General features: G+C 35.7%; 1 protein-coding gene across 2 annotated transcripts in view; it reads left to right on the forward strand.

Moving 5' to 3' along the window:
- Window positions 1–9,241: 9,241 nt before the first annotated feature.
- The window catches only part of LOC111509614 (galactosylgalactosylxylosylprotein 3-beta-glucuronosyltransferase P), a 126,079-nt gene continuing 115,415 nt past the window's right edge, over window positions 9,242–19,905 (forward strand). Inside the window, exon 1 of one of the 2 annotated variants that reach the window (XM_074185081.1) lies at window positions 9,242–9,376. In XM_074185081.1, coding sequence (XP_074041182.1) covers window positions 9,326–9,376 — 51 coding nt within the window. In that variant the 5' untranslated portion in view covers window positions 9,242–9,325. Of the gene's footprint in view, window positions 9,377–19,818; window positions 19,861–19,905 lie in introns of those variants that run through there. The other variant, XM_074185087.1, reaches the window with a different exon arrangement.

The raw sequence follows: 19,905 nt of genomic DNA on the forward strand, positions 1-19,905 counted from the left end.
TGCAACATATTTTTTAGTTATATTTATATTTTTCGGAGGAATAAATTTGCTTCAATAAAGTAGGTATTGATTTTAAAAAAGCATAAAATTCTTGACACGTTTTGTTTATATTGACCTTAGTTATCAGCATCGCCTTCAAAACTGAAACCTGTGAGCTGTTTTTTTCAGACGTCCACAATTTATTCATTAAAGAAAAGATTCTTTCTACTGAAGCATTCGTACCGGGTGAACATAAAATGTATTCAATTAAAAGACTAAAATTTTCATGCTTAAGATTGTTGGCGCGAAAGTGTTGAAATACTTCAACCCAACGAGTTTCAGTGTGAACTTTTAAATGATTCCATTCGGAAATTTTCTGTGAAGTTACGTAGTTTAATATTAATGTAAATTCGTCAAATACTTCTGTATCTTTATTGCTGTCAATGTATTCCTTTTCAATTAATATATCCAATGCTTTTTGTACATCTACCCATGCAGGTACCCTCATGAACAAGGTCAGCATTTTGAGGATTTGCTGTGATTTACTTTCGTCTTTACATTTTAATTAATTATTATTATTTGTTCAAGGTTATATTTTCATTGAAAAGGTCACAATGACCTCAAACACACCTCATTTATCAAATTTTGATTGTTGATTCTGCCTGCGTCTTTTTTCTTTGGCTTTTCAAACGAACCAAACTCGGTGAGATTTTGATCCAATAACTGTGGTTGTGATGTGGTTGTCGTCTTTCGGGATACAAGTTTAAAAATTCATTTCCGATGTCCTAACACTGTTTCTATCGTATTTGTAATAAATTCGTATCATATATTTTTTTTCTTCATACCTGAAAGCAATTTTTCGCCAAAAATTCAATGATTTGTACAATAACAAAGTGTCATTGAGTGTAACAAATTGAAAGTCAAATTCAGAAACATCAAAGTCAAAGCCTATTATGATAAGAACCAATTTTTTTTAATATCCCCAATTTTTCGAAAAAGAATGAGAACTTATGATACATCATCGAAAAGGTAAAATCTGGTTCTAATCAAAACAGAAAAAATTCAATGTAGCGCCCACAAAAAAAAATAAAGTTGATGATCGTGGCCAGAAGACGAAACGTCGTATAGCAAATCTGAAAACACCATTATATAGCAGGGAAAAAGTGATGATGTGGAAGTGGTACTTTATTTTCGAATATACTCGAATATTCGGATATACTCGAAATTTCAGAACTTTCTCAACGAAATATTGTTAGTCAGGTGAATGCGCAACTTTGCTCCAATATAACCATCTTCGTTTCTCTCATAGTTTCCGAGATCCCAATGGTGAGGATTGAATTCGAAACACCCTGTATAGTCCCCCCAAGATTTTTTGCTCCCTTCAAAATTTCCAATCCATCATAGCCTATACTAATATTGAGTTCATTAACAACATATTTTCAGCAAGGGATGAGAATGTGTCGAGATCCACTTCCTAACGTCATCTACCATGTGTGGTTCAATAGAATAATGGATTTGGGTTTATACTGAAGGCATTTCACTAATTGATTGGTGTATATCGTAAATAAGAGGGGGCCAAGAATTGATCCCTGAGGAACGTCCATCTTTAAATTCAGATGTATGGAATGTACTACATCAAGAACGACTTCCTTTTCTTCGAAACTATATACACAATAGACGACAGAGTGTGGTGTAGATAGTTTTGAAAAAAAAGAATTGATTCATCTGACAAGCCAATGTAGTGAAAGATCGATAATGATCCTTCATGATTGATGGTGACAAATGCCCTGCTGAAATCTAGAGGATCCAGGATGGTTTTCGGTCACTCGCTTCGGAAATATAGTCGGTTACCTTCAGTAGAACTGTAGTACAGCTGTAACCACGCCTCAAACCCGACTGTAGTATTGGTAGTATTTTATTACTATCTAAGTGTGAGCGAAGCTGTTGTTCTATGATTTTTTCTGTTATTTTAGATTAAACAGGAATGATGCTGATGGCCCGCAGATCTTTCAGTTCTACTGGATTATTGTTTTTTGGAGTTACCAATACTGTTTTCCACATAGTCGGAAAAACGTTTTTTTCTATACAAAAGTAGATGATATGCCTTGAATAAGGAAGAATGAAAAGACAACAGAATGAGATCATTTTTTCACTGAGTCCATCGCAATCGATGGAATTATTTTAATCAAAGATATTATTCGTAATATGTGAATATCATCATCGTTCAAGTGAGTTGGCTGTTCATGTTTTTTAGAAGTGATTATATTATATCGAACTAAGTTACGGTTCTGTTAACTAAATTCACTTGTTAGCAAGTCAATATAGAACACTCTGTGGTGTAAGGTGGAAACGATAAAATTCCTACCCCTGAAACGACAAGTTGCCCTCTACGGTCTAGTAACCTTGGTATTTACCACCACCCTCTGAGCGATCGATAACTAAAACACGTAAGGAAACGCCACTCGCTAACACAGATTTGACGTTTGACGGTTTCAACATGGACAATAATATAGTGTTTAATTACTTTCATTAAAGTACAATGTTTGTATCCATGAAATTATTTCGTGAAACCGAAACTATGAAACATATCCTTCGAAATCTCGAGAAGGTTTATATCATCTCTACTGTGATTTGTACGAATGCTCAATATGAAGTGATCAAAATCATAACAGGATTTATGGATTTACCAGCTGATATGTGAGTTGATGAGTCGGGTTGAATATCATTTGTATAATATTTGTTTCCATGCATGAAGTAAAACCTATTCATTCATTTCTAATCAAACAAGTATCGTTTTATCAAATGTATTTGATATCATTGTATTTGAAGATCATTATCAAAATTAACATATTTGTTATTTGCTGAATTGTTGATAATTGTATTTATTATCATATAAATATACCTAAGAACCCCACATGCTACAATATAGGACGTATCCAACTTGTACAAGGGCGAGTGTACGGGGTTGAAAATATATAACGTTGCAAGAATTTGATTTTTGAAACTTTTATTGAATGATATCATTTGTTCTTGTGAAAACCGTTTAATAGTGTAATGGACAAAAGTAAGAATTTCAGGGAGTAGCTGTCATTGTTATTCTCAATGACAGCAATGTTATTCTCAATGAGGATTCATATCATTTAGCAGTGGTATAGAATTCTTTTTTATACAAGTAATACCGTTGTCCATTTTATAAATAAAGAAACATTCTTTTGACTTTTGCAATATTTGCAACTTTGCGACAATATAACATATGATCGAATATTTTTGGAATTCATTCATCACTAAGATCAGAAATGATATTTTTAGGGGCCCAACTCATGCGTCAAATTTGTGCAAAATAACCTTCATTGATCAAACAAATCCGTTGCTTGAATGTCAGGCTCAACTTCGGCAATTCCCCAGATCGAAAAAATGATAGGGATAAGAAAGTTTCCATTCTTGATAGTCAAAACAAACTTCGATGTCATCAACTACGTCCATGTTCAAAACTGCCGTATAGTGAAAGAATTGTGGGACGAACTATCGCCAGCTTTTGAAGATAGCAGACTGAAAAGACGTGTTTCTCTGTTGCGGATTTTAGCCACGACTCGCCAGGAATATCGTTCATTCGTCGAGGCGTACATAAACAAAATTTTCACACCCGTCTGTTGAAAAATCAGGTGAATTTTCATTTTTCTAAAAAACCGTTTTTTTATTCATCAATTTCTATTTTGTCCCCTTCGAAGTACTCTTTTTTAGATATAATACACTTGTGCCAGCGTTTTTTCAATCTTCGAAGCAGTTCTGATATTAACTTTTTGGTACCTATATATCCTTGAGCTCTCTCAGCGATTTAGTTTTTATCTTCTCAATCGTCACAAAACGCCATCCTTTCATAGGTCTCTTCAATCCTGGGAACAGCCTGGGAACATGGCTGAGGCATGATTACGGTGTTGTTTTAGGCCAAAAAGAGTACGAATAAGCAATGATCAGCGAGCAGGTGCATCATTGTGATGCAAACGCCATGACTTGTTTTTCCATAATATCGGATATTTTCTTCGTACTATTTCTCGCAAGCGGCGCATAACTTCAAGATAACACTCCATATTGACCGTACGACCCTGTGGAAGAACTTCTGATGCACTATACGCCACGGTAATCGAAGGAAACGGTGAGCAAAACCTTGATATCTGATTGAAATTGCCGTGCTTTTTTTGGACTTGGCTCTCCTTGGGCTCTTCCTTTGGAACTATTGGATTTTGTGTTTTGATGTCATAAACATATACCCATTATTCGTCACCAGTTATAGCAGATCTGGATTGCCGTTGACGTCATTCAACAATTTATGCGACGGTTTTTTTGGTCAAAATTCAGCAACGAACTTCGCTGCCACACGCTTCATGTCCAAAATTTTCGAAAACATTATATGGCATGAGCCAACCGATATGGCCACATTCTCTAATAGTTTGATAGTTCGTACTGGAACTTCTGACGTAAAATGAATGTATCAAAAAAGTTTACCAACACCATGGGTCTCTCGACCAGTGTTTCGCTAAACAAGTTAGCGTCCTCAGGAGATCATTATGACTAAATTTTACTATTATATTGATGTTTTTATATGCTAGTGGCCTACCTAATACCTGTTAGTTGTACCTAACTACTACCGGTTAGTACTACCTGTAACTGTTTCTAAGCTAAACTAACTGTTTTTTCAATAGCTCTAATTTGTTTTGTATTTCCTTTATGTTAGTGACTATCGCCTACATTTTTTTCAAATATTCATGTTTTTCATTTAGAATTACTATGTATTCGACCATACAAAGGTCTATTCGAAATAGAATCTTTGTCGTTATTCATGGAACTCATTCCACACTTGTCGATTCCCAAGTTTTCGAAGGCATCCAGAAATCTCATGTTCATCATGTTCATCATCATGTTGTCTTAACAATTTCAAACATTTTTCACTTATTCTGTGGTCGCTCTCTATGTTATGTTGAGCGAAACTAGATTTTTCCGGTATATGAAATCGAACATGCGAAATATGTTCCTTGTAGCGAGCTAATAATAGTCCGTTTGGTTTGACCAACATATTTCTTGTTATAATTCTCGCAGCTTATTTCGTAAATCCCAGACTTTTCTTTTTCCAATAACGTTTTGTCTTTCGGACTGCCCAGTGCAGTTTTGAAATCCATTCTTATATTGAATTTTTTTTATGTTCGGACCCACCCATTAATATATTTGGGTTCATATGGAAGCACTATTAATTTGAATTTTCCTCTTTTCGAAAAGTTGAGGCAATACGAAGATACATTTTTGTTTTCCGTTTTATTTATCCATTATGTTTGATGGATACCCGTTACTTTGTGAACAGTCCCACTATTTTTTGTTGTTGGCAATGATGGGATCTGTCAGGTATATACCTGAAAGTGTTCGTATTCTCTTTATATATTGACATTTTTAATAACTAGTACATCCAGGAATGGTAGTTCTTCGTTATTTTCAATTTCAATTCCAGGTTAGTGGAAAGTAATCCAAATCTTTCCTTACCTCCATTTCAAATCTGCTCATGAACAGATTCGTCATGAAAGGAGACAACGGGTTCCCATTGCCCATAATGATCTCCTGAGGACGCTAACTGGGTTAGCAAAACGTGAGTCGAGAGACCATAATTTTATTCTGCTGTTAGGAAAATGTTTTCAATAGATTCTCAAATGGTGATTCGATGATTCTCCATAACATTTTCTTTCACTTTCTCAACATTTTCATCGGTTGTTGATGTGCTGGGGCATTCGAGGCAAACGTCATCATTCGAATCTTTTCGATGTTCTGTGTACCACTTGTGAACATTTTGCTGACTCAGAGTAAAATCTCCGTATGCCATTTTTCACACAAAATTTGATGCAAATTCTTTGATGAATTTTTTTCGATAGCAGAAAATTGCCGAGCACGCAAAACACTTCAGTTGGTCGGTAGCCAGGCGGTTTGACGTGGATGATTTGTTCACTCACTCGAATTGACTGCCGTGTTGGTCGGTGGTTTAAGCCCCAGTCTGAACAATCGATTTTCACTTGCTATCGTCCAACCCGTGTTAGGAATCACACGTTGAAAAGCAAGATCTTATTAATCCTTAGCTCGCACAAGTTTCGACTTCTGAGGGTTGTCGTTCGTAGGGGTGCGACAGCTGGTTAACGGAAATACAGATTTTAAACAGATATTTTTATTCCTCTCATCAACAAACTGAACATGCTAAGCAGCTGAAACTGTGAAAATATGTTCGAAACGAGTGTACCAACATAAACAATAAAAAACAATCGCTAATCGAATGTACGTAGCCTGCGAAATTTGTACATTTACCTCATTTTTTAAACAGTCCACGTATATATGTTAACATTCCTGGTAATCGTTTTCTTCATATCCTGCAGACGACAACTTGGTTGGTGAAACGTGCGTCGAGAAGAGTATTGCATTTCTGGTTATTGTAAAAAGTGCCTGTTTTGGATTTATTCTACGCCAGACGTTCCAGTTTTACTTTTTAATAATGTTCATAATTCATAATTTTATGATCATCAACTTAATTATTATTACTTTTATTACGTTTCTGATAATTACTTTTTCATTTTCAACAACTCCAACAAGTACCTAAAGTGTAATGATATTACGAACTTTCAGTATTTCCATCAAGGTTTTTTCACGTCGAGAACAACTTCCAGAATTTTGAATTAAATATAAAATTTCATACCCAGCCCGCATTTCGCCTCTCGCAGTGTTTAGTCTGAAGTCAACCAGTAATAAAAAATTCACATTATTGTATGAGAAAAATGGACTGGTTAGCATCCTCAAACCATGAATGAATTTATCTGTCTTGGTCTCCAACCCTCTTTTTATTGTATATCAACGACTTATTGAAAAAAAAACCAAAATCCAATGTATTGCTTTGCCAAGAATATCAAACTTGTCTAGTCATTCCATTTGGATTCCAGGACATTTGCTGCGGATGACAGACAGCAGGAGTTTGTACTGGGATGGAAGTATTCAGGTTCAATTCAATGCCACAAAAACCCTGGCATTGGTTTTCTCCAAAAAGATTATTGTCTCCGAGCCGGATGTAATGATGTCAGAACAGACAATTCCGCTTTCTGCTTTGCTAAGTTTGTTGGGGTTTAAAATGGACACCAATATGTCTTGGCACGATCCTGTCGCAGGAATTGCAAAGGGTGCTTTTCAAAAGCTCAGAACACTGTTCCGAATCAGAAAACACATCTCATCAACTTTTGGTGCTTTATGAAGCTCAGATCAGACTTCCTTTGGAGTATTGTTCTCATGTATGGAGCTTTGCCCCTGAGCATACCCTTAAGCTGTTGAATTCCATCCCGAAAAGAGCCATCCGCCTGATTGGAGACGCGAACATCACTTGATAATCTGGAACATAGAATAAAAGTTGAAGATATGTCTCTCTTCTATAGATATTTTCACGGGAAGTGTTCAAGTGACTTGGCACATTTGATTCCACCAAGAGCAGAACATATGAGAAATACGCCACGGACTGTGGCTGCTCATCTTTTTTGGGGTTCAACTCAGTATACCTCGAACTCCACTGTTCGAGATCTCTTTCATCTGGAGAAATGTGTTCATGTGGAATGAACTTACTAAAAACGTTTTTCCAAATGGATTCAATCTTCAGCTATTCAAATCCTATGTGAATCGCTACTTTCGCACAGGCACCGCTCTTAGAACGCCTTAAGGAGTTTTATGTAGTGCTTGTGTTTCGTCTTTGAAAAAACGAAACATTTATAATCAACATCAACCTAAATGGGGGCTAGAGAAATTTTAGTTTTTTACTGAACTTCTGGAAGTTAAACAAAGTGGCAAAACCTTTCTGTGAAAATTAGAGGTCTGTGATATCAACAAATTTTACCTACTTGGAGTTTTTTGAGAACCAGCGATGATAGGTACATTTAGAGTTTTAGAATTGCTTCCATTCGAGTGATTATCAGGACTAGAAAGGACAATAAAATCATTAGATGATCATCAAAGTATCAAAACTCTTAGGTATTTCAGAAAATTTTCAATTTTACGATGATATATGAATATTATCGATCGAAAAATCATTTCTTCAAAAAATACTTATCCGTTTTCGAAATTTCAAAGTTGAGGGGATCTCAAGTTTGATAACAACCTATATAGAAATTCTATGATCATATTCTCATCGAGCAATGGAAGTTCTAAATGGCAAAAAAAACAAATTTTGAATTTCTTTGACTATTTTTTTTTTTGCTATTTTTTGGTAATATTCAATAGTAAGTAATCAAAAAAGGGCAACTTTGTTACAGCCCAATCTTTATCTTTCACCGTTCACGGATTTTTATGCGAATAAGATAACTAGATAACAGAAAAATACCGGGGACTGATCATATAACTATTTGGATGACAAAATGACAAAACTGTCATATGTTGAAATTTGAAAATATCTGGTTATACATCAATTTAGAAAAAATATGAAAAATTAAACAAAAATCGATTTTTTATTGACTCAATAAAAGAGGGAAGCAAGCTTCATATTATTTTATGGCAGTATGGTGATTTTCCAACATTGTAATATTACTGATATTCCAGTCTGAAAATTTGTGAAATTCCGAATGCATAAATTATCGTATTTTATCCAAGAGAACTGATCTGATAATAACTCGTAGATAGTTTTATTCAAAAGTGAAAAGAGTTCTTTCGCTTGGAAGCTGTGTTATTTTTTGTTTTGATAAAACTTGATAAAGTTCAAGGCAATCCATTTCCTGTATTCCTATTTCCGTATCTGGAGCAAATCTTCCATTACCAGATATTCATATGCTTTTACTACTTCACGAATTAAGGGACAAGTTATGATTCACATTCTAATATTATCATTAATATACAACAAACATTGTAAATGTCGAGTAATATAACCAAGTGAGTGTGTAAACTAATGAAATTTTCAAATTTTTGGAATATTTTATTATCCTTGAAGAGGAATTGAATAGGTTTCAATGAAAACTGATATATCTTCATAGCTTCATTAACTCAGAAATATCATTCCTCCAACATTCTCAACATTCGAAATGTTCTCTTCGATACATCATGACAACCAATGTTTTGGCAAGCTCATATATTCCGCATTGCGGCCCCATCGCAGTGCACGGTAATCAGAAAATACAAAGTAATTGTTACAGTTATGTCTTCATATCGCGTTTTCTTGCAATTTGATGACAATAAATTTATTATTGCACACAATGCATAGCCAATATACAGTTTGTTTACGATTTCCATAAAACGTTTATTATCATGTGCTTCAAACAAAGTTCATGTGGAAATTTTCAAAACAGTGATTGTTTTCATGTGGAGAACAGAGGTGCGAATATGGTGTTCGATTGATATGAAATATAAGGTGAGTTTCTTATCTCTACACGAATCTAGGTGTATAGAGACAGTTTTTAGAGAATGAAAGTGGACATTTTCCTAAATGATATAACGAACATGACCTACTTTTTCAATTCTTTCAAATTTTATTGTATAGAGATGAAAGTTTTCTGGAGGTCTGTGAAAGCAGTTCATTTAGTTTTATTGCTATATGTTTCTCCAATTGTGTCATTATGTACTTGTGATTCTAGTACACTTTCTGAATTCACTTTGTAATTATTTCAAGTTCAATTTTATCACTGACATTTACATACTGACCTACATTTTTTTCAAACTCCAAAAACATGGCATAGTAATGCTAAATTTTGCCTTCAATGATTTTTTCCTTTGTCTTATGTTTCTGAGACACTTCCTTCCCATTCGTCTTTTGAATTGTCATACGATTGAACACGTAATCAATGCCTTCGTCAAATACAAGGTTTTGAACATAAAACCCTGATATATTCCCTTTATATCAAAAATCATTGATGTTACCCCTCCAAAATAACTCAGATAGACATTTGATATGCATGTGTTGTACTGTTTCGGGAGCCTAACCGCAACAGTTTCTTGTAGGACGTCTTTGAAAAAGAATTGTCAAGTACCAAAATAACAAAATTTGTGTTATATCGTATGGATTCTTCACCGTATGATAAAAAGAAACTGAAGTAAAAATAAAAATCTCAACAAAAAATGTATCAAGACATAACGCATATAATATCACAGATCCTCTGACAAACTATACATTGATGTTCAAATTGCACACCCTTTAGATTGCATCTTAGGAGTATTCTTCGAAGTTTGTACTTAGGTTTCCGGCATGAGCACGATTTGGGCAGTCTGAAACGATATGGCGGATCGTTTGTCTGGGTGATCCACAATCGCATTGTGGACTGTGAGGCCCCATCGGTGTAGGGAGTGTCCTATCCGTATTCGATTCAGCTTCGACCAAGTGGAACGTGGAAGGACTAAGCCATTGAAGTACAGGGTTGGCTATTTGGATGTAGTCAAATTCTGTTGTAGGCAGCCATCTTATTGTCCATTGCTCTTTCATAATATGTTCATCAGTCATTACGGAGGCGGTTCTTATATCTAGATTTCAGCCGTTGGCGTCCTCGTTTGATGAATAGGGCTTCTTCGTGGATCGATGAGAGTTCGTTTGCCATGATTTTCCGATATTCCCTAGCCAGTGCTGTCGAGCGTCTTATATCTGGCGGGGCGATGTTACTCAGAGTAGATGGCCGTCTCACTGGAGTTGATTTTATGGTTCCAGTTATTACTCTCATCGTTTGGTTCAACTGAACGTCGACTTTATTGATGTGAGCGATATTTAGCTATACCGGTACAAATTATTCTGCTGTAGAATATACCAAAGCCAACGCGGAGGTACGCAGTGTGGTCGCGGCAACTCCCCATGCGTTCCGGCGAGTTTTGTTATTATATTTTTCGTGTTGTTATTTTGGCGGCTATATTCGCAGGATGGTCTCTGAACGTCAAGTGTTATACCTAGATACTTAGGGGTATTTTTATATTTGATGGTCCTGCCGTTAAAAGTGAAATAGGCAGGCTTCAGTCTTACTAGTGTTGGAACAAAGTCGCTATCATTTGAAGTAGTCGGCAAGTGCTATCAAATCTCCGTTTAAGGCCCTCTCTCCTACTGCAATAGCTAAGTCGTCGGCATAGGCAAACTTTTTTGATTTTGTTTCACGTAGGTCAGCTGTGTAGATGTTAAACAACAATAAAGCAAGTACTGAATTCTGAGGAAGGCTTTCAGCTTTCTGACGCCGCTCGTAGGGCGTAGATAATATATACCTGAAATAATCTGTTGGTCAGCAGGCTATTTATTAGCTGGCAAGTTTTTAGACAGGGCATGACCTTCATCAGTTTGTAGAGAGGGCTTTCTCTCCACACAGTGATGTATGCGGCCGTAAGGTCAATAAACGTGACAGCTGTTTTTTCACACTTTACGAAATCAGTTTCGATGGAAGTTGTTGAGGACAACACTCGGTCGCACTAGCTGCCACCACTACTAAAACCAACCTGTTCAACTGGAACAGCAGCGTCAATGGTGGCATATATTCTGTTATATAGAAGTCGTTCTAGGAGTTTGTGGCAGCAACTGAAAAAGACGATCGGTCGGTAGTTCTCAGGTGATTTGCTATCTTTTCCAGGTTTTATAATTGCAATTATCTTTGTCCTTTTAAATTCTGAGGGTAGCATAGAGGTCTCTATCACATCACTGAGGGTCCTTGAGCTACTGTCATGTTCTTGCGCCGCTTTGAATCAGAAATGTGGGGTACATTCCGTCAAAACCAGCTGCCTTCCCTGCTTTGGTCTGACTGAGTGCTTTGTTGATTTCATCTAATGTGAAGCCGCTTGAGTTCTCTGAAGTTGGTGGAGTATTTGCTTTGAGTCGTTTTAGGGCTTTTTTGTAGACACCGTGGGGGTCTCGTCAGATGAGGAGCGAGAGACCTCAACTCTTCTACTGGCTATCTTATTCGGGTCGATAGTTCAGTTGTTCGAGTACTTTCCTCTGCTGGTTTTACCCTGTCTGCGCAGTAGACCCCACGCCTTTCGGCTAGAGCGAGAGAAATCAAGGTGTTCTACAGTTGATTTCCATTTATTCAATCTTGTTTAGTCCAGGGACGACAGCAGGTTGTCAGCAATCTCTGAGTCTTCCGACTCTACAAATTCGTTATATAGTTGTTAGCTCTCTTTGGTCCAGCTTGAGATGTATTCCTTCCAGAAACTCCGTGGAATATGTTTTTTGACTATAGTAAGTAAAGTTACAGCGTAGCCTTGGTGTCGATTAAACGATGGGAATTTGTATGCCTATTTCAGTTACTACAGGTCGGTGTTGACTGCGGACAAAGTCTGAGATCACGGTTCAAAAACTAGGAAGTGACCGCATCTGTGAATTGCTCAAAATCCAACAGAGATCACAATCATATCCTTCACGCCATATTCCGAGGAAGAAGGTGTGTTTGTTTTTGGAGCTATAGACAAGGTGGAAGTTGTTACTTTCAGTGGATTACCATTATCGTTGTTGTTTTCATATCCTCACAGGTTATGATAGCTATTGAAATCTTCGGTGTATATTGTAGCTAGGTAGTCCGAAGTTTTAATTATATTTGGCGGCCAGGTGACCATATGGAATATGTGAATATTTGCAATGTTCAGACCATTTACTTCTGTGGTGATCACATAAACACCAGATATGTATGTGGTATGTGTATGTGTAAACACATATCCTCACAACTCCAGTCCTCCCCGCCTTGGCATCTTGGATCTCTTTGCGCACATACGTTGCGGTCTCATGAACATCGTTGTACGTAGGTCTAATTCTGTAACTACATTTGTTTCTCGAGTGACTATAACGTCTATCTCATTTTCGGTCATCAATTTTGAGAGGTTTCCTAATTTTAACCTGCTAATTCCCTCTATATTCAATTGGCATACGCCAAGGGTTGGTCGTTGCAATTCTCCATATTATGTGTATTTTCCGTATCCTAAAATCCTGTATCGTATTGCTATCCAAGAAAGCGTGATAGCTAGTTTGGCATCCAGTAGTGATAGATCTTTAGTAGATAGATCTATCGATTTATCGTTGCACCCCGTTACAGTGGATGGAGTTAGTATCTGAACTGTTGAAAAGTATAGGGTCTTTCAACAGGGACTTCTAAACTTTGACAAATAATAACGGTCGTCTTGTTGAAGCTGCATCTGTCGAATTATTTGTCATTGATTCAGTATGTTTTGCCAAATCACCATGGACGAATATAGCATCCAACAACACGTGCAAATAATAAAACTGTTTCATCAAAGTAGGTATTCTGTTCGAGCAACGTACCGCGCGCTTCGTCCATTTTACAGTTGCCATAATCGTCCTATTGAGAAGAGTATTCGCAATGTAGTGGAAGAATTTGAATCCACTGATTGAGTAAACGATCAACCAACACCCGAGATCCAAGATTGCCCAAGTCATCCCATAAAAGTCACTGTTTAGTATGGATTTTGGGCTGGCGGCGTTATCGGTCCATATTTTTTCGAGAACAACGTTGGTTAGGCCATCACTGTCAACGACGAACACTATAGGATGATGAATACCAATTTTTTTTTACCTGAATTGGATGATCTGGACACCAACAACATGTGGTTTCGATAAGCTGGCGCTACTTGCCACACAGCTCATGCCACATTGGATATTCTGCACGAGCGATTTGTGGGCACGGTCATCTCACGTGGAAGCGATGTGAACTGGCTACCAAGATCTCGTGCAATTTGACCCCGTTAGACTTTTTCTTGTGAGTTTTTTCAAAGTTGTAGGTGTATGCGAATGAGCCACAAACCACAGCGGTCCTCAAAGCCAACATAACCCATGCCATCGGTCAAATTCAGGCTGATTTATGCGCCAGAGTCCAGAGTTTTGGATACGCTCGACGCAGAGAAGCCATGGCGGACATCTGAACCATGTTATATTCTGCACATAATGGCATCTATACAATTTTCGAATACAAAAATTCGAGGTGTATGTGTGTGAGATACCACACACTTCATTTTATTTGAATTTGGAGATAGGAAGCGCTTGATTATATAAGATATAAAACAAGTATAAATCGACTGCAGTTCTTCCTTACAGCAGTTTATGAAATAGTGCTTCGCAAATTACAGACAGGTGCAGCTCCAGTAGAGGGGGTCACAGACCTCATGATTCCTTAAAATCTACCAAAATTTGATGAATAATTACAATAATCAGAAAATTTTTGCTCGAATTGTCTAAAGAGTGATATCACAAATTGGTATATTCAATATGCAGAAATACTGCAGTTCAACAACAAACATTTTTGGCAAAACCGAACAAAGTTTCTAAATATGGGAAGACATCATCGTTGGAAATTTCGATTGTAGAAAATGCAAAAATATAGGAACTTTTGATAGTCAATATTTTTTTCGAGTTCCCGTTTCCATTTTGAAATGTATAGATGAAACTCTGTAACCGCAATGAAATCAGGAACGCCCTAGGAATCACAATGAGTCTTTGATGCTTTATTTACCTTAAGGAATTTTTTTTCAGATTCTAGTATGAAAGTGTATATCTCGAAAATTTCATGGTAGTCGCAGAAAGACAATCTTTCAGGTGGGTCATTATGCTCTCTAGTTATAGCAGAAAAACAGTCTTTCGAATATATTACCAGATATTTCCTTAATAATTCCCTAGGGGAAATAAGTTGAGAAATTTTGTTTCTGCATTCTTCTGTTTACCAAATTTTTAATAAAAAAGTATATACTCGTTTGACATCGAATAATGAACGTCATGGAGATAATGATAACAAATTAATAATTTATGAATCATTTCTAGAATTATCTCATTGGAGACGTCATTGTTTTGAACTATTGTGATCTAACTATAGACGTCCAACCATAGGAAGATATTTTGCAAATACAATGTTCACCGGATATATGATAACAAAAAAATCTATGAGTGAAATCATAATACAAATTGATAGCATCTGATGTTATCTTCTTTAAGAGAGGATCTCATTCAGTACGTCAATCATTGCTGTTCAAGTCAATAATAACAACCAGTTGGATGGAAATCCTATACAGTCTGACAATATTACAATTGGGACTAATCCACCACCAGTTCCAATAATTTTTTCTCTTGTACCATACATCAATGATAACATCTAAGTAATGCAGAATTTTCAAAAATTCAATGTAAAAATAACTTCCAGAACCATATTAACCATTAATAAATCATTTTCAGAACTCAAGGATAAAACTCCTATAAATTTTCAATTTCAATTAATCTATTCCATATTATGTATAAACTGAATTATTATATTGGTCAAAAGTCAATAGTACTTAAAGATATAATCAGTTCACATGAAAGTGATAGTAGATTACAGTAATCTCAGTAATCATGTTTTTGAAGAAGGTCACAAAATGGACTATGATTCAATAAAAATTCTAGCGATTGAAAGAAATGCATCTGAATGATTGTTTTTGGAAATGTCATTTATATTACAATCAAATAATTGCCTTAATATAAAGTAAGACATTGATCACCCCAGTGAAATTCATACTTTTCTTTCATATATTGATAAAAAATTACATGACCCTCAAAACAGTAATCAGTACTTTGAAATGAATTTTCGACCTCTCTATGGCAGGGTTTTATATTCAGTAAATAGCACTACTTTATTTTAAGTTTTTCTCCACAAATCTGATAAGGGTGTTTTTCAATTGATTGAATTTAAAGTTGATGTATTTGACATTGGGTTTTCTCGTTGATGAGCTCATACAACACCAGATGGCTCTGATCACACAACTAGACTCCAGACTTCACCAGAAGATGGTGATGTTTGGAGTTAACACAAAAGACCCATATGATTTTTCATGAAATTTGTTTTACTGTCGAGCAGTTGATATCTATTATTCACTTGTTGAGCGGTGAGACTACTAGTTGAAGCCTTAATGTCTGTATGTTTTTTGTCCTATTTTTGGTAATCGGGTGTTTGTGATACATTGTTTGAAACCTTTGGTGAAGTAATGAATATCACTGAAGTTTTTCCAACACCAAACCGTTATTTCAACACATCGACACGTGTTTCGATCACCAAGTGATATTCAAGACGAAGATCAAACTAAGATCCCCTTGAAAATGATCACTTGGTGATCGAAACACGTGTCGAAGTGTTAAAATAACGGTTTGGTGTTGGTTAAAAAAACTTCAGTAATATTAATCAGGTGTTGCCCATCTCCGCACTTGGTTGCATCGCACTTGTGAGGCAAATTAACCAGAATAGCGTGTCTGTGGTTTGTCTATTTTTGAAGTGCTGTGTCGATTAAGGTCATTCACACTCGATAATAATAATGATACAATAATAATAATATGTATATTGTCGAACACACCAATATAAATTATATAGAGTGCTATCAAAAATACAAATCTGTAGCTTGTTCGTGATGAGAGTATATTGTTTATTAAATTAACAGAAACAGAAGTTACAGACAGAATACATAGTTTTTTTCGTCTACTCAACAATTGCTGAGATTATATTGTTGTTTGGAATATTTTGATTAATAAAATTAGAAAAAACCTCTTTTGGTATCCAGAATGAATTTCTTCACTTCTTTTTCAATTATGTAAGAACTGTTGATATTTTTCATTTTTCCTGGCAATAGTCTGTATAAGCGTGGTCCGAGATATGTTGCGTTTCTTTGTCCTATGGTTTTGCCACACAATGGTGGCATATATTCTGTTATATAGAAGTCGTTCTAGGAGTTTGTAGCAGCAACTAAGAAAGACGATCGGTCGGTAATTCTCAGGTGATTCGCTATCTTTTCCAGGTTTTATAATTGCAATTATCTTTGACCTTTTAAATTCTGTGGGTAGCATAGAGGTCTTTATTACATCACTGATAGTCCTTGAGCTACTGTCATGTTTTTGCGCCGCTTTGAATCAGAAATGTGGGGTACATTCCGTCAAAACCAGCTGCCTTCCCTGCTTTGGTCTGACTGAGTGCTTTATTGATTTCATCTAATGTGAAGCCGCTTGAGTACTCTGAAGTTGGTGGAGTATTTGCTTTGAGTCGTTTTAGGGCTTTTTTGTAGACACTGTGGGGGTCTTGTCAGATGGGGAGCGAGAGACCTCAACTATTCTACTGGCTATCTTATTCGGGTCGATAGTTCAGTTGTTCGAGTACTTTCCTCTGCTGGTTTTACCCCGTCTGCGCAGTAGACCCCACGCCTTTCGGCTAGAGCGAGAGAAATCAAGGTGTTCTACAGTTGATTTCCATTTATTCAATCTGTGTCTGTGGTTTGTCTATTTTTGAAGTGCTGTGTTTTGATTTCTGTTGTCGATTAAGGTCATTCACACTCGATAATAATAATGATACAATAATAATAATATGTATATTGTCGAACACACTAATATAAATTACATAGAGTGCTATCAAAAATAAAAATCTGTAGCTTGTTCGTGATGAGAGTATATTGTTTATTGAGTTAACACAAACAGAAGTTACAGACAGAATACATAGTTTTTTTCGTCTACTCAACAATTGCTCAGATTATATTGTTGTTTGGAATAAAACCTTTTTTGGTATCCAGAATGAATTTCTTCACTTCTTTCTCAATTATGTAAGAACTGTTGATAATTTTCATTTTTCCTAGAAATAGTCTGTATAAGAGTGGTTGCGTTTCTTTGTCCTATGGTTTTGCCACATCCTGATGCATTCAAAGTGAATGATCAGTTCTATATTTGTTTTTTTTTTTTAATTACTGAATAGTCGGCATACAAGACAGCCGTATGTGGATTGGTCCTAGAACCGTTCCTTGCGGAACAGATTTTATCGACATGGCGTCGACTGAGCAGGTTGTGTTATCAACGGAGCTAAATAAGCTGAAGAAAAGTGAGATAATTGATCTAATTGTGACTAAAATTCTTCCCGATACTTTCGGTGAAAATAAGATTTTACAAAGTTTTCTAAAATCCATTCAAAAGTTGTATCCAGAGAAAAACTCTGTAGTTAGTGGCGATCATGTCTCAAAAAATTGTTCATCCGAGTGCATGTTTATTTCGAAAAAATGCCAGAAACTTGAGTGAGTGTTTACTTCAAGATAAACTATCTTACCAGATGGCAAAAAGACTGCAAGATCAGGAAGAAATCATATTTCTCCTTAAAAATCAAATAGCTAGTTCTAATAACAAGCAACAAATTTCGTCAAATGTTCGGTTGAATACAGATAAAAAGGTGTCAAACCTGAACACCCATACCGAACAAAAAGTAAAAAAACCAAACGAAAGAAGTGAAACATCTGAGATAAAATCCAATAAAATAAACACCAATGTGAATGTGAATTACAGCAAACCTTTCGTGCGAAAGTCTCAAACTAATATTAGTCCAGTTGATAAATCCCAGATTCTGCTTATCGGATCCAACAAAAAGCTGAACATGAAGATCCAAGGCGTTGAAAAAGATGATGATTTAGCATGGCTGTATGTCGAAAAAATAAAGGGGCAGATAGATTATGAAGTTATGCGATCGTTTCTGGATGAAGCCTTCCCGAATGAAGTTATTAAGTGTTTTAAATTAAATACAAAGGGAAAAAATAGTTCTTTCAAACTGGGTGTATCGGAATCATGTAAGCAACTGTTGCTAAATAGTGATGCATGGCCTGAAAATATCATTATAAAAGAATTTCTGTTTTTTCCATAATTGCTCTAATTTATGTAATGTATCACATGGTTTTAACAAAAATAACGCAAATCTAAAAATTCTCAATTTAAATATCCGTAGTATCAGACACAAAATTGATAAATTTGAATTTGTCTTGCAAACTCTTGGTTATCCGGATATTGTATGTATCACTGAAACTTGGTGCAAAGATTATGAAATTATATCGGTCAATTTGAATTCGTACAACGTCTCAGACTACTTTTGTAGGAAAGACAAAGATGGTGGTGGAGTTGCCATATTTGTTAGAAATGATCATGATTTCATAATAAAAAGTACTAAAATTCGAAAATGTCAAAATGTTTTCGAATATGCAGCTATTGAGGTGATTGTCTCTGACCTTCGATTATTTATTCATAAGTTGCTTTTACAGGTCACCGGCTACTGATAGTAAAACGTTTCTCACTAAAATGGAATCATTTCTTGAAACACTCAGTTATAAAAATTCTAAGTCGATTAATATTATTTGTGGTGATTTAACTTCAATTTTCATGATGAAGTACATGACAGTGAGGCAAAAATACTTCGTAATCTACTTTCAGCATATGGTTTGAAACAATGTATCTTCGAATATACAAGGTTACAAGGAGACAGTAGATCTACAATTGATAATATATTCTCATCGGTTGAGTAAGAAATTGAAAACAAAGTTTTGCATGTTGACTTCTCTGACCATGCTCTCCAGTTTATTACATTACCTATAAATTTCGTCGCCGCTGATGCATAACATTATTTTTTGAAGAGAAATTTTAATGATCATAATATCCTCCATTTCATTAATTTATTATCGGGCGAAAATTGGAATTTTCTATACTTCACTGAATTTGACTTTGATACTAAATTTTCCCATGATGTTTTTCTTCAAGCTTTTGCTATATCCTTTCCTAAACAGTTTCAAAAATTTAAACAAAATCAAAATTCAAGTAGACACAAACCATGGATTACTAAGGATATCGTTGAAGAAGGTATATTACTCGGAGATATTTATAATTTGAACAAGAGCCAAACCAATGTATATTTGTTGGGTCAATATAAGCAACTCTTAAAAAATCATAGACAAAAAATTGTGCTCTCAAAAAGTCAATACTTCAATAATCAATTCCTTAAGGCTCAACATAAATCTAAAGCTGCCTGGTCTATCATCAGGAAAAATACTATTATCAACGATTCATCTAAATGTTTACCCAGCTATTTTGACTTGGCGATGGTGTACTTGTTGACGATGGTCCCGGTAAGCATTTAGTAGTTATTTTGTCGATTCAGTGGAGTCATTAGT

Source organism: Leptinotarsa decemlineata, unplaced genomic scaffold (genome assembly GCF_025532065.1).
Source record: "Leptinotarsa decemlineata unplaced genomic scaffold, Ldec_3_MD MMD2_P_RNA_scaffold_2, whole genome shotgun sequence".
Taxonomy (NCBI): domain Eukaryota; kingdom Metazoa; phylum Arthropoda; class Insecta; order Coleoptera; family Chrysomelidae; genus Leptinotarsa; species Leptinotarsa decemlineata.